Here is a 24,121-nt window from a genome sequence, read left to right on the forward strand (position 1 = left end):
GGCTGCCCCGGGCGAGGGCGGGTGACTTCCTGCTCAGAACCAGTCGGACCAGCTTGGCGCTGGGCCGCCTCCTCGCGCGGTGTCGCGGCCCGGGGTGCCGGGGAGCTGGGCTGGGGGCAAGAAGCTGAGCGGAAAAGTTAGCGCAGGTACCGTAATCTCGGGTCTAGAGCGCCCGCGCCTTCTGGGCTCCTTCCCGGGGAGCGCCCTCCCAACTCCCGGGCTTCAGAACCCCCACCCCGGGCCCACCGCCCCAGTAGGCCTCGCTGAGATGAACCGGGCATTGCTTTCTGAGCAGCACACAAAGCATACCCCGGGTAGAGTCCGCCCCACCCAAAGGGAGAATCTTAGACTCAATTCAGCAAACATTTGTGTGCCCACAGCCTGAAAGCACAAATATGTCAAAGGCACTGTCCTTGCTCTCTGATACTGGACTTTGGGCTGGAGTGGCAGGGTGTATAATAAGGGCAGAGGAAGCTCAGCTTTTCTCCCCCGAGGAAATATTAAACACAGATATCTAGGACTCGAATTTTGGAGCACCATGAGAGAGCTCAGGCACCCTCGGCACCACCTGGCTCCCTTCAGGTGCGCATTTAGGCTGGTGCGGTGCCAGGTGCTTTCTATCCACGACCAGCCTCAGGTGGGCTGAGAGAGGATCAGGGCCTGAGCATGAGGATTCTTATCTTCCCTGATGGATCTGAACTGCAGGGTCCGCGCAGCTGCAGTTCCTGCCCTGAGAGGAAGGAGGCACAGCCCCCAGGGCCGGGATGAGAAGATCAAAAGGGAGCCGAGGCAGCACTGCCCAGCCTCAGCCTTCCAGGCTTCCAGCGCTAAGGTCTCATGGCGAAGGGCAAGCCAGCTGCCGGGCAGAAGCCTGGAAACACACACACACAGCCTGTTGAGATTCCTTCTCCCAAAGTACCCCCTCCTCCAGGGAGCCTTCCTTCTTGGCATAGGAGGAGCAGGAGGAGATCCAGGGCATGAGAACTGGACTGGTAACCTGCACACTTGACTTTAAGCTCTGATTCTGACATTTGTGAACTATGCAACTTGGTGCAAACTGCCTCAGTTTCCTCATCTGTGGAGTGGGAGTGGTGGTACCTTGCTCTGCTTCCTTCCAGGTTGTGGAAATCAAATGAGTTCCCTGCTAGTGACACTGGAGGGAGCAGATGAACATTGACAAGACCCCAGGGAGTTCTGAGCAGAGGTCAAGGCAGGCCCTGGAGCAGTTTGCTCTTTCCAGGGAAAGAGAAAGAGGGAACGGCAAAAGTCTAGATCCCTGGATCCTCTGACCCTGGGGCCTGACACTGTCAGGGAAGCTCCTGTCTCCCTGGGGACCTACTGAATGTTCTTCCCATCACTGGTCAGTGATGGCACCTCAACACAGGAAGAAAAATAGTCCTATGAAGTCATTTGAAGTCATGCCAGGGACACTTCATGAAGCCAGGGAACAGTCCAGTTTCTAAAACCCAAATTCTAATAGTCTCTACAGATATAAAATCCCCAAGACATGGAAGGTTTGTAGGCAGACAACTCTAGAAGTAAGGAAAAGTGAATGACATACATGTTAGTGCCCAGAAAGTTCCTTAAGGGCAAGCATTGTACATTTACTGGACACTTTTTTTTTTTGGAGCCAGAGTTTCACTCTTATTGCCCAGGCTGGAGAGCAATGGCTCGACCTCGGCTCACTGCAACCTTTGCCTCCCAGGTTCAAGAGATTCTCCTGCCTCAGCCTCCCTAGCAGCTGAGATTACAGGCATGTGCTACCATGCCAGATAATTTTGTATTTTTTTAGTAGAGATGGGGTTTTTCCATGTTGGTTAGGCTAGTCTTGAACTCCTGACCTCAGGTGATCTGCCCACCGTGGCCTCCCAAAGTGCTGGCATTACAGGCGTGAGCCACCATGCCCGGCCTTATGGGATACTTTCTGCCAGCTGCCGTGCTTGGTGCTGGACCAGTGCATCCATTTCCTGGGGCTACTGTGACAAAGTGCCACAAACTGGGTGGTTTTAACAACAGAAATTTACTCTCTCACAGTTCTGAAGGTTAGAAGTCAGATCAAGATGTGAGCAGAGACTGGGCGCGGCGGCTCAAGCCTGTAATCCCAGCACTTTGGGAAGCCGAGGCAGGTGGATCACGATGTCAAGAGATCGAGACCATCCTGGTCAACATGGTGAAACCCCGTCTCTACTAAAAATACAAAAAATTAGCTGGGCATGGTGGTGCGTGCCTGTAATCCCAGCTACTCAGGAGGTTGAGGCAGGAGAATTGCCTGAACCCAGGAGGCGGAGGTTGCGGTGAGCCGAGATCGCGCCATTGCACTCCAGCCTGGGTAGCAAGAGTGAAACTCAGTCTCAAAAAAAAAAAAAAAAAAAGAGATGTGAGCAGAGCCAGGCTCTCTCCAAAGGCTCCAGGGGAGAGTCCGTCCTTGCTTCTTCCTAGAGCTCCTTCACATACAGCTCCATCACTCCAAGCTTTGCCTCTGTTGTCACACAGCATTCTCCCTGTGTCTCTGTGTTGGTGTCCAAGTCTCCCTCCATCCTAATTTAGGATGACCTCATTTTAGCTTGATTATGCCTGCAAAGATCCTATTTCCAGAGAAGGTCACATTCACAGGTGCCAGAAGTTATGAATTGAACACGTCTTTTTGGGATGTGTTCTACCCACTATAACTCATTCTGCCCACTATAATCAACAAGTGGTTTTGACACTCAGGGGCACAGAGATGATAAGGACTCAACTCCTGACCTCAGGACATTCTCAATCTAGGAGTGCAGACACACACATGCTGGTGAACACACACACGTACACAAGCATACAGACACCCCAAGCCTCATTCAAGTCAGACTGTGATTAAAAATGGAAATTGTGTCATCAGGAGGGATTGGGGAAGTCTTCACACGGGAAAGAACAACTGGTTTGGGCCTTGAAGGGTCAGTGGAATGCAATAGTCAGAAAGGGCATCAGGGCATCCAGCTACAGGACACAGCATAAACAAAGACATCGGGACGTAAAAATGAAACGTGTGTTTGGAACAGAGAGAAGACTGGTCTGTGTGAAGCACTGAGCCCCTTCAAGACTGAAAGGAAAGGTTGGAGACAGATAGTGAGGACTGTGTGTGTTGTGCTAAAGAGTCAGTCAGCCTTGGCTGGGTGCGGTGACTCACACTTGCAATACCAGCATTTTGGGAGGCTGAGGCGGGCAGATCACTTGAGGTCAGGAGTTTAAGACCAGTCTGGGCAACATGGTGAAACCCCATCTCTCCTAAAAAGACAAAAAAAATAGCTGGGCGTGGTGGCTCACGCCTGTAATCCCAGCACTTTGGGAGGCCAAGGCAGGCAGATCACTTGAGGTCAGGAGTTCAAGACTAGCCTGGACAACATGGTATAACCCCGTCTCTACTAAAAATACAAAAATTAGCTGGACATGGTGGGGTGCACCTGTAATCCCAGCTACTCGGGAGGCTGAGGCAGAAGAATCACTTGAACCCAGGAGGCAGAGGTTGCAGCGAGCTGAGATCACACCACTGTACTCCAGCCTGGGCCACAGAGCAAGACTCTGTCTCAAAAAAGCAAACAACAACAACAAAAAAAAAAAAAAGAAAAAAGAAAAACAGCCTTCATCCTGTAGAATAAAGTTGAAGTTGAAAATAGAAAATGAGAAGCATTTGGAGGCAGTGTGGCAAGAGGTCACACTGGAAGGGAGACTGCTTGGGGGCTGTTTTTATAGTGACAAAAGAAATTAAGAGTCCCTAAGCAAAGGCACCAGGAGGAAGGGGAGGAGAAGGTGCTGGCAGGAGTTTTGGAAGACTGGATGGCCAGCACTGAGTTGACTGACTATGGCTTATGAGGGAGGAGAAATCTAGGTGACTCCCACCTCCCTGCTGGAGGGGCTGGGTGAATGAGGTGCCATTGATGAGGCAGGGACGTGAGAGCAGGGGATCTGGAGAGGGGCAACTTTAGACCACCGAGAGTTTCTCAGCCTCAGCATTACGGCTGTTTAAGCCCAATTATTCCTTGTTGTGGGGGGCTGTCTGGGCATTGTGAGATGGTCAGCAGCATCCTTGGCCTCTACTCGTTCGAATTTAAGGTCCCTGAAGACAGCCAGATGGAACTGCCCAATAGATGGTTGAATGTTGGAGTTGGGGAACTCAGGAGACAGCTTTGCCTTGTGTGTGCTGTGGCACCCAAGGGCCAATGCTGAGTATGAAGGAGGAGGGAATGATTCCTTGTGAGCAGGGTGGTTGGAGTTCAAGTTGTCTGTGCCCCTGTCCTGGCTCCCCAAGCATCCCATGGTGCCTTGAGAAGAAAAAGGTGTCTATTTGCCTCCGTACCCTCTCAACACTGCCTAGCAAAGTTGGTACTTAATGAAGGTTTAGAGAATTGCACTAACTTGGTTTGGGAAGAATAGGAAAACCCAAATAGCCTGAGAGCCCCTGCCAAGAGCAACATTAGGGGGCCGGGTCGGGGAGAAGCTGAGATCACGGGGGTTTAAACATCCAGGACCCTTGTTCTCCAGGATCTGGCGAAACCAGGGTGTGGAGCATCAGCCGCTGTCAGAGCTGCTGATGGGAGCGTAAGTGGTACAACTAGCAAAGCTGGGGATGCCATTCTTGCCCATCAACAGTCGCACTCCAGGTAGAGAGCACCAGCAGTGAGGTTCATGAATATTCAGATCAGCACAATGGGTAGTAGCAGAAATCTAAATGTCTATCAGCAGCAAAGGGAATGAATAAATGGTGTTTCCATCATGTCATGGCAGGGAGCATAAATAAACTACAATTATTCAAGAGGGATGAATTTACAGCCTTAACATTGAAGGGGAGAAAGCAAAACGCAGGCACCTACGGTTTACAAAAAGACGCAACAGCCAGTGATGTACTAGGAATTCATACATAGGTAGTAACATTACAAAGAGAACCAAGAGGATTACAAACACAAAACTGAGGATTGTATTTACCTTTGTGGAGAGGAAGGGGTTGTGATTGGGGAGGGGCACGTGAGGGCTCCAAAATACCCTAGTTCTTAAAATGAGTGGTTGGCAGATGGGTGTTCACTTTATGATTCTCTATACGTACATTAAAAATGTACGCGTGTGCTGCTTACTTCCTCCAGGGAGAGGCCACCAGGCAGGGCTTAGCACAACTGGAAAGCCCCTGGTCGAAATCAGGGAATTTCAAGATCTTTCAGCCAGTGGTTGGGGAAGGAGTTATCTCTCTCGTCTCCTCCTTTGAGGTTCTGGGGAGCCTCAGAACAGACGTCCAAGCTCTGGAATCTCCCAGACAAAAGACTCATAAGGCAGCTTCTCCTTTTTCAGAGGGGACAGAGTGGAGACCCAGGGGGATCCCCAGCCCCAACCAGCTGGCTTGAGGTCACATCCTGACATTTTGGGTTCTGTTCCCATTCATGTGTCTCAGCTGAGCAACTGCCATGCTTGTGGCACTCTTGGGGGAGGGGAAGAAATGAATGAAGTGATAAGACCCACACCCTGGAGAAGCCAGGGCAGTAAGCTCCCTGGCTTTGGGTTTTTATAAACTATTAATATTGTTTAATATAAACACTGACACTGTACCGCCACCATTTTATCGTGTGAAGTAAGAGCATTAGAAAACAACTGCCACCTACTGTTGTCCTATTCCATAAGTAAGGGCTCATTTAAAACTCCAGTAATAAAATAAAGGCATCTGCTCTCGGATCAGAGAGCCGTTTCCACTGAACACATTTAGCGTTATGAAAATCTCACTACATTTGTGGCCCTGGTTTCCTCATTGTCAGGTGAAGCAGTTGAAACTTGGGTCACAAGGAGCCAGCCAGGAGAAAAGCATCTGGGAGGCAGTAGTACAGGGACACACAGGTGTCAGTGACACTCAGGGCTGGCAGGCAGGTCATCACCCTGCATTCTGCATGCACACACACGCACACACACACACACACCACTTCCCGTGATTGCCAGGCAAGGCTATACCTCTCTTTTGAACCCAGGGCAAAGGGCCAGGCTCACCCAGCCTGTGCCAACCAGTGAGGGAGGGCAGTGGTTGTCACTGTCACTGGAGCCATTTGGGGTGCTGAGTTGAGGCCAGAGATGCACAGCTGGCTCGGGTCCCTGGGCCTTTGCCTTTGGCAGGGAGAGCAAAGCCCTGTTCACATACAGTTTTCTCAGACTGGGAGTCTGGGGACCCACTTCCTAGCTCCAGTTAGGTCTGCGACCTCGAGCAAGTCACTGTCCCTCTCTGGGCCTTCCCACATTGACCACAGTGCTCTAGGCCAGTGCTACGGGGCTTTCGAGGCTCACGCTGCTCAGCCTTGGCCTCAGGGGATCCACAGGCCAGCCTTGGAGTGTGTCTTGGAAGGGAGAGAACATCCTTGCCCCTCACCTTTAGTGAAGGACCTGGAGGCAGACAAGCTTTGGGAACGCCTGAGGGAAGAGACATGATGGGGTCAGGAGAAGAGGCTGCCATTTGCACGGGTCTCAGCAAACTGTCCTGGGCTTCCGCAGCTTGGTCTCACCCACCTGGAAAGAAGCTGCCCCCCTCCCCCTGCTGCCCAGCCCAGAGCCTTGTGGGGAGTGTGACTCACTTCGTGGGGGGCCACTGTGGTTAATGTTTAACTCTGCCCCTCCTTCAGCTGGGCACTTTAGCCCCAGGAGCCCTGAGCGCTGGCCCTGCCCTGATCATGCCTCGTGCTGAGTGGGCTCCAGACACACAGCTGGGCTTGGTCTCCTTGCCCCACGGGGACCGAGCACCTTGTGGGGAAAGGTGAGGGCAACAGCTGGTCTCCCAAGGGCTTTGGGACAGGCCAGGGTGTAGCAGGTGGCGTCCTGCCCTGGTCATTCCCAACAAGCAGAGAGGAGCACCAGGCCCATCTCCACCAGCTGCAGAGAGAGGGGGTGTCCACCCAGCTGTTGTGTGCTGATTGGAACAGATATCACCCAAGTAGCACCCCACCCTCTACCCTCAGCCTGGGCCCCGCAGGCTTAGGTGTGCTGAGTGGGCCCCACCTCCCACAGGCCTTCTGCACCCACGTGTTTGCAGAAGGCCTGCCTTAGTCCATTTGGATGTCCCTTGCATCTCCTTCGAATGTTTCCCCTTTGGTGGGGATGTGGGGATTCCCTGGGTGCATACGCATGGCCCTTGACCCCCAGCTCTGTCCCTCTTAGAAAGTGGCTGGTTGCGTTCTGTGAAGGCCAGTCTGATCTCATAAAAGGGCAACCCCAAGGCAGGGTGACCAGGGTTCCAGTCTCTAGTCTGCAACTAGCAAACCCTGTAACTTAGAGTGAGCTACTTGAACTCTCCCGGCCTCCATTTCCTCATCTGTAAATTTAAGCTAACAAATGTACCATTTTTGTGAGAATGCAATGGTTTAATTCAGATAAAGCACTTAGCATCACACATTACTATTACTGAAGTGCTATCATTAAAATAGTCGATAAGAGTATGGATTCTAACAGGCTTCTTGGGTTGAATCCCGATCCCACCACTTACTAGCTGTGTGATCATGAAAAGTCCCTAACCGCTCTGTGCCTCGGTTTCCCCCACCGTACCATGAGAATAGCAGCCGCACTGTCTCCTAGGGTTGTTGTGAAGGTTAAAGGAACTAAGGTGCACAGCTGGTGCCTGACACGTAAGTGTGCCATCTGTGTGAGCTGTTACTCACTGGCAGGCCCCCAGCTCCCAGCTCTGCTGGCCTTGCGTCCAGGCTGGGTGGTGTTGGCCCTCCATGGTGAGAGCGGACGACATGGAATCAGGGCTCTCCAGAGGCCAGGCCTCTCACCCCTAGGCACCATTCTGGGATCCTACAGCCCCTCCCATAGATCCTTCTCCCGCCCCAGGCCTCCTTCGCCCTTGTCCACAGCCCCTCTCAATCCTTGTGCTCTGAATGTGTCTATGCCTATATTTGCTCTTGCTCCATCCTGACAGGAGATGAATTAGGTCTGGTCCTGCCTGGAAGCAGAAGGAGGAACCTCATGACCTCCAGGAAGCCTCTGGTTGGCTCTTCTGCCCCTCCTAGAGGGCCACAGGCTTAGGCGTGTTGAGGGGGCCCCACCTCCCACGGGCCCTCTGCACCCACATGTTTGCTTTGAGTCAGGCCCAGAGCAGGTCTTCTGCCTTTACATGGCAGGGTGTATACCCCAATCTGCCAGGGCCCCAGGTTAATAGTTGACTGCAAAGCTGGGATTTGACTCTGGAACTTGGGGCCAGGCTCTAGGGAAGGGCTGGAAGGAGGTGAAAGAAGGAGACCGCTTTGGATCCAGGCCAACCAGAGGAGCCCTGTGAGGCGGGGAAGGGTGGGTTTCCGTGGCTGCCTGGGCATGAAGGCATGAAGCCTAACCCCATCCTCTGTGGCCTGGACCAGCCCTGTCAGGTTCTCCAACTTTGTGCATTGAGACTAGGTGTGTCCGTGCCTACCGGTTTGTGTGTGTGGTTGGGGTTGTGCTTTTTGCACACATCTGCCTCTCTGCCTACTGACCTATTTATAGCAAGAGTGCTGCTTCCCCCAGTGCAGCCCAAAGGGCTGGTTCCCACTGCCATGCTCTCCGAAAGGGGCTGGAAGCCCAGCAACCCAGGGAACCAGACCATGCCCCAGGGTGTAGCTGGCACTGCACTTTGTACCAGTTTCTGGTATTTATGGCAGATAACACATGGGATTCAAGGGCAGAATGGGACTCAGTAGGGTGGGTGGAAGGGTAACTGCTCAGATAACGCAGCCCCTCCTAAGGCCAGTGCTGGGGTGGTCACAAAGCCAAGGGACCCCAGGTCTGACACCAGCCACTTCCCTTGTAGGCTTAGCTCAAAAGTCACCATCCCACTGCCCTGAAAAGTCAGAACTTGCCAGGAGTGGTGGCTCATGCCTGTAATCCCAGCACTTTGGGAGGCCAAGGCAGGTGGATCACGAAGTCGGGAGTTCGAGACCAGCCTGACCAACACGGTGAAACCCCGTCTCTACTAAAAATACAAAAATTGGCCAGGTGTGGTGGCGCGCACCTGTAATCCCAGCTACTCAGGAGGCTGAGGCAGGAGAATCGCTTGAACTCAGGAAACGCAGGTTGTGGTGAGCTGAGATTGTGCCACTGCCCTCCAGCCTGGGTAACAGAGCAAGACTCTGTCTCAAAAAAAAAAGAAAAAAGAAAAGAAAAGAAGTCAGAACTTTGCTCTCTGCTTCACAGGAGCCACTCTCATGAGTATGTTGGTGGAAGTGGGGCTGCCCCAGACCACCACTCCACCCCAGCAGGCCTATGCCCACACCAGGCTTTGGACCCAGAAGTTAGTGGGATGGAGAAAGGACCTGACCCAGAGGACAGGCGAGTGGCTGCCCCACCTCCGGGAAAGAATCAGTCCTGGGGGATAGGACCAGTGCAGGACAGTGAAGGGGAAATAATTGGGGGGAGGGTGAGTGAAGGTGGGAGGAGCGCAGTCGGGATGGACAGGAGAGCCCAGGACAGAGGGAAGGAGTCACCTGGTGGCCATGTCTGGAACTGCAAGTATCCCTTCTGCAGGGCCTCCCGCCCTGTGCCACAGGGCCAAGTGAGGGATTGAAAGTGCTCTGACCAGAACACTTTCAGGTACAGCCAGCAGGCATCAGGGAGAGATAATCCAGGTTTGCAGAGGAAGGAGAGCATGAAACCCGGCAGGAGAAGCAGGTCTGAATAGACAGGCCTCTCCTGACGGCCAGAGTCAGGGGCAGGACTGGGTCAGTTCTCGGAGGTCAGTGCTCTGGTGAGCTGAGCACCCTGGGTGGTGAATGTGTGCTGTGTAATGTCACAGGGACTGGGCAGAAGGGGATCTGGGGACCCTGGCAAGCAGCCACCAATTCCTTAGTCCTCCCTTCAGATCCTGAGCTCCAGATGCAGACAGAGTGACGGGAGCCCAGCGCAGCCCTCTCTTCACAAGCCCCGCGCCTTCCCTTTCTTCTCGGTGCTCTCAGTCAGAGCTGCAGAAATGACCAGGAAACTGGGTTTTTAATGATGCTGAGATGGCTGCGGACACTGTACACATCACAGAAGGGGTATGGCACTGGGCTGGAGGAAAGCTGCTCTCGCTCCCTCCTCTTCCTCCACTTGTGACACCACGGGGTGGCCAGGAAGCCCCAGGTGCCTCATGGGTGGATGGAAGCCCACTCTGCCAGGGTGAGGTCTTCAGACACTCGCGTTTGTCCTGTCTCTTGGGTATCTGTGTATTCCCAGTTCCAGAGGAGGGCATGCAGGCTGGGGGGAAGAAGTGGGGGTGGGGAGGGATGCTCCAGACATGGGCAGAGAGGTGAGTGAGCTGGGTTGGAGAAGAAGCATGAAGCAGGAGCCCAGAGCGGAGCACAGCAAGCTGGCCTGTAGGGACAGAGAGGCAAAGCCATCAGTTCCCGCGGACCTGTGTGCAGCGCATGAATCCCTGACTTATCTACAGCACATGCAGTCCCAGGGCTTCTCACACCTAGCACACCCCTGGCTGGATCTTCATTCGTAGGAGCTCCTACAAAACCTCAGCTGCTCAGTCCGTGGGCACAGTTCTCTGCCTTTTGGGACCCCTCACACTGCTCCTCCACACTGCAGCCCTCAGCTCTTACCTGGCCTTGCCCTGCTACGCCGTGGCTGCTTAATTCCCAGCTCCATGCTTCTGTGGCACCATCAGCCCTTGGATGTGCCCTTCCCCTTGCCAGCTAACACTCACCCATCACGTCCTCAGAGAGCTCCTCCTCTCCAGAGCACCTGCTCTGACCAGTGCTGTCTGTGGATGCCTGCCCTATTGCATGTTCTCTCAGCACTTCCGTAGAGGGCTTCATGTGGCCTAATTTCCTTGCTTTGCTCAGTTTCCCCAGCTATTTCCTCGGGCGGTGAGAAGCCTTAGCTTCTCTGAGTGGTAGCTCCTTGGGAACAGGTACTGTGACTGCTGGGTACTTTGCAGGAAGCCCAAATAAAGGACATAGCCAGGAGATGTTTAAAAGAGCATAGATTTTCAGAAAATCAGAGACAGAGGGACATCAGGGATCCTCTAACCTAGCGGTTCTCAAACTGTCATGTGCATCACAATCACCTAGAAGGCTGGCCTCACCCCAGAGTTTCCAATTTAGTGGATCTGGGGTGGGGGCTGATCATTTGCATCCCAGGTGATGAAGATGTTGCTGGTCCCACGACCACACTTGGAGATCCACTGATTTGATACAGCCCCCAATTTCATAGACATGGGGAACAAAAAGCACCCCCAAACATAAATGACATGCCCAAGGTATCACAGTGCTGGAGCCAGGAATGAGCCCAGCAAGCTGGCCCTCATCAGTCTCATCGGTGCCTTCCCTCCCGCACCACGCTGGGTACAACCCGCCTGCTGACTGCAGACTCCGTCATTATCCTCCAGACTCTGCTGGACCTGAGAAGGGAGCTGGTCTCTAGGTACCTCTATTGTGAGGTTGGAGACTTGGCGGCATCAAACATCTTCTTCCGGCCTTCCATCCCAGACATGGCCTCCACATTCTTCCTCCAGTCACCCACCTCCACAGGCCGCTCCTGTGGACGACACAGCAGGGACTTACCAGGCTGGACAGTCCCCCAACTCAAGAGAAGCTGGGTCATAGAAAACCAGTCTCCTCGGATGATAAGAAATCCTGACGCCCCTCCCCAGCTGGTAAGGCCCTAGGACTCTGCCAGGCAGGTGGACATGGACCAAGCTGAGGCCCCACAAGAAAAGGGCAGCTATGTGGCTTGGGAGCACTGGGTGATAGTGGCAGCTACAGGGCCAGTTCCCACCTCAGTGCACCCCAGCGAAACCTCCTCCAAGACCCCACGCCACCCTCCTGGTCTTGCAGTCTCTGCCGGCTCAAGGCAACCTCTTCCGAGAAGCCTTCCCTGCTAATGTGGCGCCTTCCCTTTCCCTCAGCACACTGCCTGGCTCATCTCTTCTCCTCTGAAGCTTCTTGGGCCAGAGCCTATGTTCCTGTCATCCCTGTTTCTTACAGAGCCCAGCAATGTGGAGCACATATACTGTGAGTTCAACCAAACTGTGAATAATGTGCTGCTGGGCGGTTGAGCTCGGTCCTCCTGTATAAGCTGCTGTCCCCCTTCCCTGTGGTGACCTGGGAGTCATCTCCACCATTACCCTAAATCTCCACGCTCTCCTCACACTGGGCACAAGGTTTTTACTTCATTTCTCGGTCTGGGGTCTAGCTTTCTTGGTGTCCCAGTTTCTTCGTCAGACTGGGAGCAGCCTGAAGGAGGGGAGCAAGTCTTCCTTCTTTCTTCCCACACTGGTCTCCCAAGGGCTCTAGAATGTTCTGTCAAGCTGACTGGCCTCTAGCAGGAGCTCCTGGGCCTGGCTGAGGCTGTGTGAGGGGCTGACAAGGGGAAAGCTGGCAGGGCGGGGGGTGGAAGGTTCTGGGGAAAGGGGCCTCACCTTCTCTGTGTCTTCCTTCTTCACAGACTTGAGGTTGGCCCGCAGATCCATGGACACCTTGTGCTTGGAGCCCAGCAGGGCCCGGAGCATGGCGTCAGCCGAGACGCGGACCCGACGCAGAGGCGGGCGCTTGAACTTCCCGCGGAGGTCCAGCACCTTCAGCTTCAGGTCCTTAATCTGCAGGCGAGAAGGGCCTGGGTCTCACTGGAGAGGGAGCTAGCCACAGGGCACCCTTCCTGAGGACCTCAGACTGCTAGGGTTCCAGCCAGAGACACACCTTAAATTGTCCACCCCTGGAGCCAGACCTCTCAGCAGTCACCAGCCTTTTTGTCCCCAGGGGCTGGTTTTGTGGAAGACGCTTTCTCCACAGAGAAGTGGTGGGTGGTTTCAGGATGGAACTGCTCCACCTCAGACCATTAGGCATGAGTTGGATTCTCATAAGGAGCATGCAGCCCAGATCCCTCGCATGCACAGTTCACAATAGGGTTCTCACTCCTACCAGAATCTAATGCCACCGCCGATCTGACAGGAGGCAGAGCTCAGGCAGGAATGCTCACCTCCTGCTGTGTGGCCCAGTTCCTAGCAGGCCACGGACAGGTGCTGGTCCCCAGCGCGAGGGTGAGGGATCCCTGCTCTAAGACACTCAGACCCACCCATCCCTTTGCAAATAGCCACTGCACATTTGCTGATAAACAGATGGATAAGTGGACAGATAAAGCCTATCAGCCGTACCCTTGAATAAAACGGGCAGCCCCGCCAGACCGAGACTTGTGTGGTTTGGAAGCCCAGTGTGGAGTGCAGGCCTGCTTCCTCTTGTTCCTGCAGCCTCATCCCTGCTTCTAACTTATTCCTCCCCAGTGAGCCTTCAAAGTGGCTCACAGCCCTGGTCCAGCAGGGTGAGAAACTTCCAGGTCCTGGGCCCCTGGAGGAATCTCCAGGGTGTGATGTCTAGAAGGAAATCTTAGGAGCTTGGTGACCCCACATATCATCATTCCTAGTGGGCAGAAGGGGGAAGGAGGGAGGTGGCTTGTGGTCCCTCCCTACCCCTTCCTCAGATGCCCCAAAGGGGCCCTGTCCTTCCCGCTCTGCCTTGCCCCACTGAAGCGGGCTCTGAATGGAGCTAATCCTCCCACACCCCATGCTAAGGGAGCACAGAGCACCGAAGTGGGAAGCAGAGGCCAGCACTGGTCTCAGGACCCCCACTGTGTGACCCAGGACAAGTCCTTGGCCTCTCTGAACCTCCGTGTTCTCCTCTGCAAGGTGCAGATAATAGCCCCTACTTCATCCACAGGCGTGTAGGGAGGATCAAAGGCCGTAATGCAATGAAAGCACTTCACAAAGGTAAGACCTTATTAACAGGCATATGATTATTTGTGTGGGTGGATAAAGAGAGTGCTTCTGTTAGGCCGATGAGCCCACATGGCAGGTAGGGAGGAAGTTTGCACTTTTCACGTGTGATTTTCCACTCTGCCCGTCTCCAGCCCTATAGGGGTAGTGTGGAGAAGTCAAATGTGTGTGGAGAAGTGTGTGCAAGCTTCCTGCTAAGTGGCCCCCTCCCAGGCCCTGCGGAAGGAGGGGACATCCCATGGCTGCTGCATCCATGCCCACCCCCCTGCTCAGTCCACCCAGGCCGTGCCCCTTCCCTTCCTCAGACTCACCTCCCTGGTGTTGTGGAGGCATTTTGCCTCGATGTCGTATCGCTCCTCATCCACCACCTCCACCTTGGCGTGCAGCTCCCGGCACAAGTCCTGCAGGAGGCAGATGGATCAGGCAGGCGTGAAGAAGACAGGAACAAAGCCGTCAGCTTCCAGCCCTTGACCCTCTCCCCAGAGCCTTTGCAAGTCAGAGAGGAGCTGACCATCTCCTCCACTCTAGGCTGATGGTGGGCAGTCTCCTCCACTCTGAGGCTCCTGTATGTGCTTTCTTAAAAAATAGTATTCTTGGCCGGGCACTGTGGCTCACACCTGTAATCCCAGCACTTCGGGAGGCCAAGGCAGGTGGGTCACCTGAGGTCAGGAGTTCAAGACAAGCCTGACCAATATGGTGAAACCCTATCTCTACTAAAATACAAAAATTAGCCAGACATGGTGGCGTGCCCCTATAGTCCCAGGTACTCAGGAGGCTGAGACAGGAGAATCGCTTGAACCTGGGAAGTGAGGGTTACAGTGAGCCAAGATCACACCACTGCACTCCAGCCTGGGCAACAGAGTGACACTCTGTCTCAAAAAAAAAAAAAAAATAGTATTCTTTCATCACGGCTCATTGCAGCCTCAACCTCCTGGGTTCAAGTTATCCTCCCATCTCATTTTTTAAAATTTTTGTAGAGACAAGGTCTCACTTTCACTATGTTGCCCAGGCTGGTCTCAATCTTCTGCATTCAAGTGATCCACACGCCTCAGCCTCTCAAAGTGCTGGGATTACAGGCATGAGCCACTGTGCCCAGCAAAACAAAATTGTTTTCTTATGATAAAAGTAATGTGTTAATTGTAGACATCTTGGAAACAATGTATTATTAAAATGCCTAGTGATGCCACCAGCCAGAGATACTTAGTAACATTTTGATGTATTTCCTTCCAGTCTCTTTTCTCTATAATAACTGGCATTTAAACAATTTCCCAGTGTTCTGAAAACATTAAAGACCAAACTCTAGGAAAGGATAGACAAGTCCTTGGAGAAGGGGGGGCTTCTCTAAACCACGGCCACCTCCCTACTCCCTGCCACCACACTGGCTGATTGTGAAGCTGGATCCCTGGCTCGACCCGCCCAGGCAAGTCACGTCTCCCCTCTGAGGCTCAGTTCAGTGCCTGTAAAATGGGATCTAACGTCCCCACCTTGCAGGTGGTTGTGAAGATTAAATGAGACTATATAAGGGAGGGGTGCCCTGTAAATTATAGAGCCTTGAACTGGTGTTATTTCAGGCTCCTGTCGCCTGGTCCCTGGAGCCACACACACAGTGCCTCCAGCCTCACCCTGCCCCGCCCCACCTGCCAGGCTCACCTGCAGGGCACTGAGGGACAGGCCGCGGGTCTGCAGCGTGGGGATGCGCTCTGCCAGGTAGCGCACCTTCTCAGCCTCACGCTCCTCGTGCTCCTGCTCCCAGCATTCCTTGGCCTTGGCCAGCATCAGGCTCTGGACAGGACAAACCTGCTGAACTGGGGGCCTCGAATCTCCCACCCGTCATCAGGGAACGAGAGGAAGGCAGCCCCAGGCTGGGCCAGCTCTGACACCACCATCCAGTGTAGAAGTGTGTGCAGCGGCCATGGGCAGGCCACGCATGAGGGTATACCAAGTGGCCACACACAACATTCCTTGAGCCCTGAACTTTGTTTTTCCCTGACAGTCTTCCTTCCTCTTACCCACTTACTGTCTGTTTTGACCCACAAAGCCCCAAACAGAGAAACACATATGAAAATAAAGTAAGTCCCTCTGCCTGCACTAGCAGCTTCCCACTCTGAAGCTGATCACCACCTCCCCTCCGGACCCCAGACGGATACCAGGATCCATACTTGAGGATCCCACCCACTGACTGCCTGAGCCTGGCACTGGCTCCAGCAATGCTGGGCTCTTCGTGCCCCTCATCATCCTCGTTCTGGCCTCCTTCCTTTCTCCTTTCCGTAACCCTCCCTTCAGACCCTCTGCCTCCCACTGGGCATCCCCCTGCAGCCAGCCCCCAGCCTCACCTTCAGCAAGAGTTTGCGGGAGGCAGTGATCTTGGGTTTTCTCTGTGGGCAAGAAGAGAGAGAGACAGGTGGTGAGGCAGAGGTTGCAGAACTGGAGTTCTGGTCTAGGCCAGGACAAGTCCCAGCCACCGTTCTCTATCTTTATCCAGAATTCTCTGCTCACCCTATGGTGCCTTAAAAGCTCATCTTTGCAATTTAACCCCTGCAGTTCAGAGAAGGCTGCAGTCAGCTACCTTGACGTAGGGGCTGAAGCCTTAACTTCCCACTCTGATTCTGCTGCTGCTAAAATCTTGTAAGATGCTACTATGAGGGCCACATGGCTTCTAGAGGCACCTCCTTCCTCATCTGTAAATAAGGATATTATGACCGCCCCTCCCCCCGCCCACCGACCACTTACTTAATTCACAGAGTTGTTACAGACAAAATGAGATCATGGATGTGCAAATCCTTTGAAAAGCATAAAAGCTATGTACAGTTTCACACTCCAGGTCATAATACAGCAATACCTTGATGATCTGTCTCACTGAATAAACAAGCTGGGAATTTCCCAGATAAATGAAATATGTCTATGTAGACCTCAAAATCTTTTAAAATGTTAACACTACCCATACAAGTCTAAGATATCAAAACACTGTTTTATTATGAAAAATCCTAAACATGTTCCTGCTTACTAGTCCTAGCCCTGTGACGGTGGTCCCTCAGGGCCGGCAAAGGTAAGTTAGGGCTGCCTGGCCCCCAACTCATGAGACTGTTGGCTTTTGAGCACTAATATCTCTTCTGGGCCGTAGGCAGTCACTTCTCATTGTCTAGGTGAGTAAGCATCCTACCCAGACTTAATGTGCTGCGGGCTGGGGGAGCATGGCTCTCATCTGTCACTCCACTGTGTAAGGTAGACTTGATTCCCTTTGACAGGGAAGTTCTCATGAGTTCATAAGTGAGTTTCAGCACATGGAATGTGTAACTTCTATCTTGACTGTTCAGAGTGCTTTGTTCGTCTTTTCCTCTCCTAAAGATTTTTGTCACATTTCAGATAAATGTCATTTCAAGAGAAAGGGGCTATGACTCTAAGCACTGCCCCCATGGTTCACGCACCCTAATGTGCACACATGGTAACCGTTTCACTGCGGTCTTCTTTCCCCATCACCGGGCAAGCTGATGGCCACATCATTTGACCATCTGTCACTGGGGACGCACTTTAATACAAGCCTCAGCAAAACTTAGAAATTCATATGAATGTGGAAAGGTAATATGTTCAATTCTTACTGAGAATCTCTGTGCCAAACGTCCCCTCCATCCATAGCGCTAATTCTCACTGTTGCCATTCCTGAGCCCACATCCCTATCCCTGCCATCTCCGTCCTTGGACTGTACATAGGCCGTGATCTCAGCAGCCTGGTAAGTCTGCAGTGCACAGAACGGCCAGTGTCAGGGCTCTCTAAGGCCTGAAGCGGATTTAAGGACATCTCTTTGCTCCTTGCTCAGTGTTCAGCCACTGGCCAAGGGTGGAATAACCCAATGACTATCCCTTACCCTTCAAATATAGCTTTGCACAAGATCAGCACTGCAAGGAACAGGATGGTTCTCCCAGGACTGGACCAGCTCTCAGAGCGGGTGAGGAAGAGCTTGTGCTCAGCAAGGGTGCAGAGTCACACCCAGCCCGGCTGCAGTACCCGCCCAGGATGACCTTCCAGGGACAGGTACTGCAGCAGGGCTGGGTGTGACTCTGCAGCACCAGTCCCTGGACGACACTGTACACTGGCACAGCAACTCACTCGACACTAGGAAGACCCACATCCAGCATCTTCGCCTGAGGTTTCCATCTCCTGGGAATGTATTCAGCCACTAAATGCCCTACACCCCCTGGCACCCCCACCAGGCCTTAGCGCAGGCTCTCCCCTCTCCTCCGATGCCAACCCCACCTTCCAACCTTTACCAGTTGGAAGAGTTAACCAGAACAGAGACACCCTACATATCACTTACCTCGCTTCAGACATCCACCGCAGGAAGGACGGGGAAAGAGCAGAGCACAGAGTGAGTATTAACAATGAGAATTACACGTGCAGCCACAGAGCCTCACAGACCAGCTTGTGGGGCGAGGGGCCGGTGATGACAGTGAGCCAGACACTCATCAGGCATCGGGCAGGGAGAGCAGTTCAAGGTTCCGGCAGAATAGAATAAAACCCAACAGCCCTTTGAACTACCAGGCATTCTTACTGGGAGGTACTGGACGTCGTAAGTTGGGGAGAAGTGGTGGAAGGTGAGCAAGGCCTCGGGGAAGCCTCAGGGTAGGGTTCCAGTAACGTGGAAGCATCCATCCGTGGGCATGTGGGTAAATTCCCAAAGCTTCATTCATCTGCTGCACCAGTGTTAAGTGGTGGCCTGGCACATGCAATTCATGTGATAGATCAAGATGGGGAAACTCTGAACCCAGACCAAAATGGCCTTCCCAGGGCAACCTGGGAATGAGCTCCGCTCGGTGGCTGGGAGGACACATTAGATGCAACACGGGAGAACCATCAAGGGCCGTCTCTGTTTTAGGATCTGGTCTCTTAGGCAAAAGCTTTGTGGGGGTTGAAAACATGGTGCCTCCACTATGGGGCTGAAGTCTGTGGCAAAGGGACTTGCCTTCCTGGGGCCCCAGATGGCAGTGAGACTACTTACACTTCCGGCATGGTGGCAGTGGAACCGCACCTAGGGGGCACAAAGGAGTCCTTCATGAGGGAAAATGGAATCCCCTGCCTCCCCCTCCCGCCCCCACCCACCGCCCAGCTGGGCCTCGGGAGTCTACAGCCCAGCCTGGGAGACAGAGTCAGAACACAAAGGGAAGAAATCAGACACACTGCATTCCAGCAGGTCAGGATGGGACAGGGCTGCAGGGAAGGGGGCAGCAAACACAGCCCATAAGCCAAACCTGGCCCCTAGCCTGTTTTTGCTTAAAGAGTGGTAAGCTTTTATTTAAAAAAAAGAAAAAAAGAATTTGCAGCAGAAACCTTATGTGAGCTACAAAGCCTAAAATATTTACTATCTGGCCCGTTCCAGATAAAGCTTGCCAACCCCGGTGGGGAGCAGAATGGAGCCCAAAGGAAATATGATTGGCAGGTGAGAGTGTAGCTCACTCACAAGGCCCTGAAGGACCAGCTGAGTTTAGACTTCATCCTGTCAATCAAGGGTGGTCACTGAAGGGCTCAGAGAGGAAGGCTTGGGAAGCGAATGAGCAGAATCGATGCTGGAATACGGGTGCTGTCACACGGCACAACGCCATCCACAGATGGCAATGCGACTGGCACCCCCGGGGTGGGGCAGTGGGGGCCCTGAGAGGGAGAGGATGGGCCTCGAGGCCAGGCAAATCCTGTGTTCACTCTAGTCTGTCTTTCCCCTCCCTGGGCTGGTTTTCCACTCTGCAAAATTAGGGGTTAAATCAGTGGGTTTCCATTTGATGTTTATTATTAATTAACAGTAAATAATTAAAATACTATTAAATTAATATGATTTGGCTGAATCCTTTGTTCCAACCAAATCTTACTTGAAAGTAAAATAAATTCAATCAGTAAAAGCAAAATGGTATTTTGCCTATCAAAAAGTGGAGGGCGGGAGGAGGGAGAGGATCAGGAAAACTGACTCATGTACATCTGTCCTACCTGAGTGATGAAATGACTGATACCACAAACCTCCATGACACGCTTGCCTGTGTAACAAACCTGCACATCCTGCACACATGCCCCTGAACTTAAAATAAATGTCAAACAAATGAACAAAAAGAGCAAAATGGCACTGGTGGAGGGGGTTATCACAGCAGCCCTGTGGTCTTCTGTGAGGACATTTGGCGGTGACACACAGTTTGACGCCCCCCGACCAGGTGATCCTGGGGCCCAGGCCAAAGAGGGGGTCTGTCTGGCTGCGGAGGGAGATGTTCCAATGCCAGACATCCTTCGCCGTCTTGCCTGGGCCTGGACACAGAGCATTGCAATGGCGGGGGGTTGGTGGGGAGAACTGTGCAAAAGCTCAGGGCAAGGAAAGGGACAGCTGAGGTGGGGAGCAGGTGGGCAGGGGCGCACAGGAGCGTGAGCCAGGCTGTGAAGTGAAGGGTGGGAGAGCACAGTGTGTGTGGAGGGGGCAGGCATGGAGCTCAGGGGCAGGAGTTTGAACTTGGTTCAAGAACCTGGTTGGGGGACCTGGGAGGTGGAGCATTAAAGGACCCTTGCAAAGTGCCTGCCACTAATTTCATCCCAGAGCCACCCCTTCCTCTGCCCTAATTCTCTCCTTTCCCTTGCTGCCCATGAAACACTGTTCAGACCCCAGTGAACGCAGCTTTGGCCACCTCCCCTGAATCTCCCACTGGGTCAGAAAGCCTCCTGGGGCTCCCTCCACCACCAGGGGAGGGTAAGGCTGGGGTGGAGGAGGTGGAGGGGTAGTGTGACCCCCGAGTCTCAGCTGTCATGCTGGGGCACAAAGGGAGGCGTGTGGAGACCATCCATGAATTCCTGAGATGCCTGGCTGGAATTAGATTTTATAGGCAGCTGCTTATTCTGAGGGCTCTGCTTCTGCAAAGACACTGAGGAAGTCCAAAGGAAACACCAGCTGGCGAAGAGCCACCTCCAGGCCCATGTGTCCATCACCAGCCTCCAGGAATGCCTGCGTCCAGAGGGCACCAGGTCTGTGGCTGTCTCCCTGGGATGTGCCCTGTCCTTGGTGGGCATTTGGCAGGGATCATGCTTCCCTCTCTCCCTCAGACAGCCCACTGTCCCCAGTGTGGGGCCCTACCTGCCAAGGCCAGTTTACACCTCCTGCCAAGCTCTAGGGCCTGCCCCAGCCTGCCTCACTGACAAATGCCAGACCGAGGGGTCCCACGTCAGGCAAGAGGCCTGCCTGTGCTCTCACACCCACCAGACAGGGGCCCTTGCCAGGCCCTGCAGAAGACAAGCGAGGGCTGATAAGAAGTCAGGATGTAGATAGCAGCCACTGGAAGGCTTGGAGAGCCAGGATTCCATCTCCCTCATAAGTAGCAAGCAAGGAGATAATGAGAAAAGCCGCTACCCGAGGGACGGTGCAAAGTCTCTGATGGTTGCCTCAGAGCTGGGCTTTCCCTTCCTTGAGGCTCTGCAGCATGGAAGGGACGATCAACTAGACTATGAGATTGAGTGTGTGTGTGTAATGTGTGTAAGTGACTGTGTGTGAGTGTGAGAGTGTGTGTGTGTGTGTGTGTGTGTGAGATTGTGTGTGAGAGAGACAGAGTGTATGTGCAGGAGAAGAAACTGATCGCTTTGCACACCCAATAATCATATCCACAAGTATCTAATTAGGCTGATGTGCTTCCCCCTGCTCCCCGCCCCCTGACCTTGGACCCCCGTTCAAGGGCATCCCTGTTCTCCTTAACTGATGGTTATTTAACAGGCCACATTCCCAAGCCCAGGGCTCTGGGCTTCCTACCACACACCACAACCCCATCTTGAGCTCTGAACAGCAAAGCCTAAACTCAGAGCTGTTGTGGGACTGTGACTCCCAGAGGCAGTGGCAGGTGCTGGCTTCAGCCCCCATCCGAGTCAGGGACCACCACACAACGCCCTGCCCCAAGCCCTGGGTTACCCTGTAGATGCTGCCCTGGTTTATGTGTTCACTGGCTCTTGTGCCCCAACCCAAAATGCTGCCACCATTGCCTTCCTCCAGAGGACCCCCAATACCTACTGCGGCCCCTCGGAGCCGGGAGCCCTGAGAAGGAGCGGTCAAGAGGGGTTGCTGGTCTGCCCTCCCCTGCTCTTGTGCTGCAGTACAGAGGGATGGGCAAAGAGAGAGGACAGCATCCCTCAAAGACAAAGAACACAGAAGCAAAATGGTTTCCTTGGTCAGCAGAGGGCTCTGGCCCTGCCTTCTGGGCTCCCTGGGAGTCCTGCGCCCGCACCCCCTTTCTCTCCTGCTGCAGGCATTGCTGACTTGGAGCACTCACCCGGCTCCGCCTAAGCTGCTCCGGCTGCCCGATCCCAGGGCCACCCCTTCTCCTCGGTGCTTCGCCCTCCCACACCCTGCTGGGCATCCCGTGTGAAAGCACCATCCCTTAGGCTCTGCCCTGGGGCTCCTAAGGAACCTCAAGGAAGATTCTGCTCCTTGCTCCCAGCGTCCTAACATCCAGGAAAAGCTTTCGCCTCTCACAACAGTTTTGCAGGAGAGATGCCATTCTGTGGGACAAAACGCCATGGGAGTATTTTAGGAATGTTCCACCAGCAAACCAGCTGTACGGGCCAGAAACGGTTTCCTCCAGCTCCAAGACCTCGCTTTCTCCTTAAACAAAAGCCCCAGCTTCTCTGCCTGGGGTGAACCTAGATCTGAGGTCCTGGGCTGTGACGCTTACCTCGTTCAGTCCTTGTGGAGCGGGACTGGCCTGTGCCTCGCCGTAGACTGCAGACTGTGAGGGGCAGAGCCAAGGGGAGGCTATGAAAACTGTGGCCAGCAGCAACTGGCTGGTAAAAATAGAACAGACCCACTGCCCCCTCCTGCTGCCCCTCCTCCCTCCCACCCCTCCCACCACACACACCCCTCACAGGGCAGATGCGTGCTGCAATGCACACAAGCGGCACACAGGCCGAGAGCCACGTGAGTTTGTGGCTCGGAGCACACACATATTCAGTGCACATAGGTGCCACCGAGTGAAACCAGCACCCGCCTAGGGAGGCTCAGGCTGCAGGAAGGGAGAAACTAAAGAGCCAGACCAGGTGTGGGGACTGAACGGAGATGAGATGGGGGGGGGGGGGGGGAGGGGGGGGGTCTGGGGGGGGAAAAACGAAAGGGCCAGGCGGGGGGGGGGGACGAAGGGGGGAGGGGGGGGGGGGGGGGGGGGAGTAAGGGAGAGCAAGGGGCCACAGCGAAGGCCCAGAGGGGCCAGTAGCCGCTGGGGGAAGAGGACTGTCAGGCTAACCACGCCTCTCTTACAAGGAAATATGGAAATGAGGCCTCCGAACCCATGCTCCAAAAGCCAGAGAGGGCTGAAGACTCAGCTTTCAGGGATTTTCGGTGGCTCCCTGGTGCACATGGGATAGGAGGGTGCTGGCGGTGGGGAGCGATGTGAGCAGTATCGCAGGCTGAACCAGCGAGAGTTTCTGGGGCTGAACGGAACGGCAGCGGCAGCAGGGCCCACCTTCACACTCAGGGAGGTCCTAGGGTCTGCAGACACTGCATCCCCCTCCAGGTGGGTTTCCTGAAATCATGAGACACCCGAGCCCCATGCCTGGAACTCAGTGGGACTAATTCACCTCTCCCCTGCCCTAATCTTCATCTTCAGCCAGAAGCCAACAGATCCCAGGAGACTGGTGCCACAGGGGCTGCACCTGTTTACTGGGTATTTTTAGGACGGTTGATGAACACATAATACCCACCCTATAGTCAGAGAAAGACAATGCCTGCTATGTTAATCCTGTGGCTATTATAGTCTGTCATCTCATGGGTTGAGGCAGGACACTGACCCCTCTCGGATGCCAGAGAGAGGCTTCGCAAGCAGCAGGAGGTTAGGGAGCCCCAGCCATGCTCCCCATTTGGAGAGGGAGAGAGGAATGGGCAGGGGTGTCCCAAGGAGGCACGCCCCCGTGCCCACAGAGGTAAAGGCCCTGCCCTCTCTATACCAACATTCTGCTGCCTAATGGCGCTTGCTCTAAGTCTGTTCTGGTCAGGTCACCTTTGAGAAGCCTCCTGTGTGAGCAGGCTGCCAGGGAGAAAGGACGGGGTCTGGGGAGGCATGGGAGTTGGGGGCACGGGAGTCCAGGTAGAGAGGCTGGGATGGTAATGAAGGTGGGCTCTAGCCAAAAGGAGCAGCGGGAGGGAGGAGGAAGTTAGGGGCTTGGGAGATGAGCCTCCTGGGGTTTATTGCCTTGGCTTATTATGATGTATACAATGACTTTCCTTTTATTTATTTATTGAGACAGAGTCTCACTCTGTTACTCAGGCTGGAGTGCAATGGCGTGATCTCTGCTCACTGCAACCTCCGCCTCCCGGGTTCAAGTGATTCTCCTGCCTCACCCTCCTGAATAGCTGGGATTACAGGTGCGCCACCATGCCTGGTTGTTTTTTGTATTTTTAGTAGAGGTGGG

At 53.9% G+C, this 24,121-nt stretch overlaps 1 protein-coding gene across 4 annotated transcripts; it reads right to left on the reverse strand.

The window, feature by feature from the left end:
• Nucleotides 1-9,931: 9,931 nt before the first annotated feature.
• On the reverse strand, nucleotides 9,932-22,499 carry TNNI1 (troponin I1, slow skeletal type). 4 transcript variants are annotated; one of them, XM_032288708.1, is made up of 10 exons: nucleotides 22,393-22,477; nucleotides 20,811-20,945; nucleotides 18,711-18,740; nucleotides 18,030-18,033; nucleotides 16,051-16,092; nucleotides 15,368-15,499; nucleotides 14,029-14,118; nucleotides 12,371-12,547; nucleotides 11,378-11,487; nucleotides 9,932-10,314 (listed from the first exon to the last, which is right to left on the reverse strand). In XM_032288708.1, exons 3-9 carry the CDS (start codon nucleotides 18,719-18,721, stop codon nucleotides 11,380-11,382), a joined length of 564 nt encoding a protein of 187 aa, XP_032144599.1. In that variant the 5' UTR covers nucleotides 18,722-18,740; nucleotides 20,811-20,945; nucleotides 22,393-22,477; the 3' UTR covers nucleotides 9,932-10,314; nucleotides 11,378-11,379. The 4 variants fall into 4 exon arrangements, with proteins under 4 accessions (XP_032144599.1, XP_032144597.1, XP_032144600.1 ...); XM_032288706.1 differs by lacking the exon at nucleotides 20,811-20,945 and having other exon boundaries at nucleotides 22,393-22,499; XM_032288709.1 differs by lacking the exon at nucleotides 20,811-20,945 and having other exon boundaries at nucleotides 18,711-18,760; nucleotides 22,393-22,471.
• Nucleotides 22,500-24,121: the final 1,622 nt, after the last annotated feature.

This window comes from Sapajus apella, unplaced genomic scaffold (genome assembly GCF_009761245.1).
Source record: "Sapajus apella isolate SASKATOON/1434 unplaced genomic scaffold, GSC_monkey_1.0 scaffold22, whole genome shotgun sequence".
Lineage (NCBI taxonomy): Eukaryota > Metazoa > Chordata > Mammalia > Primates > Cebidae > Sapajus > Sapajus apella.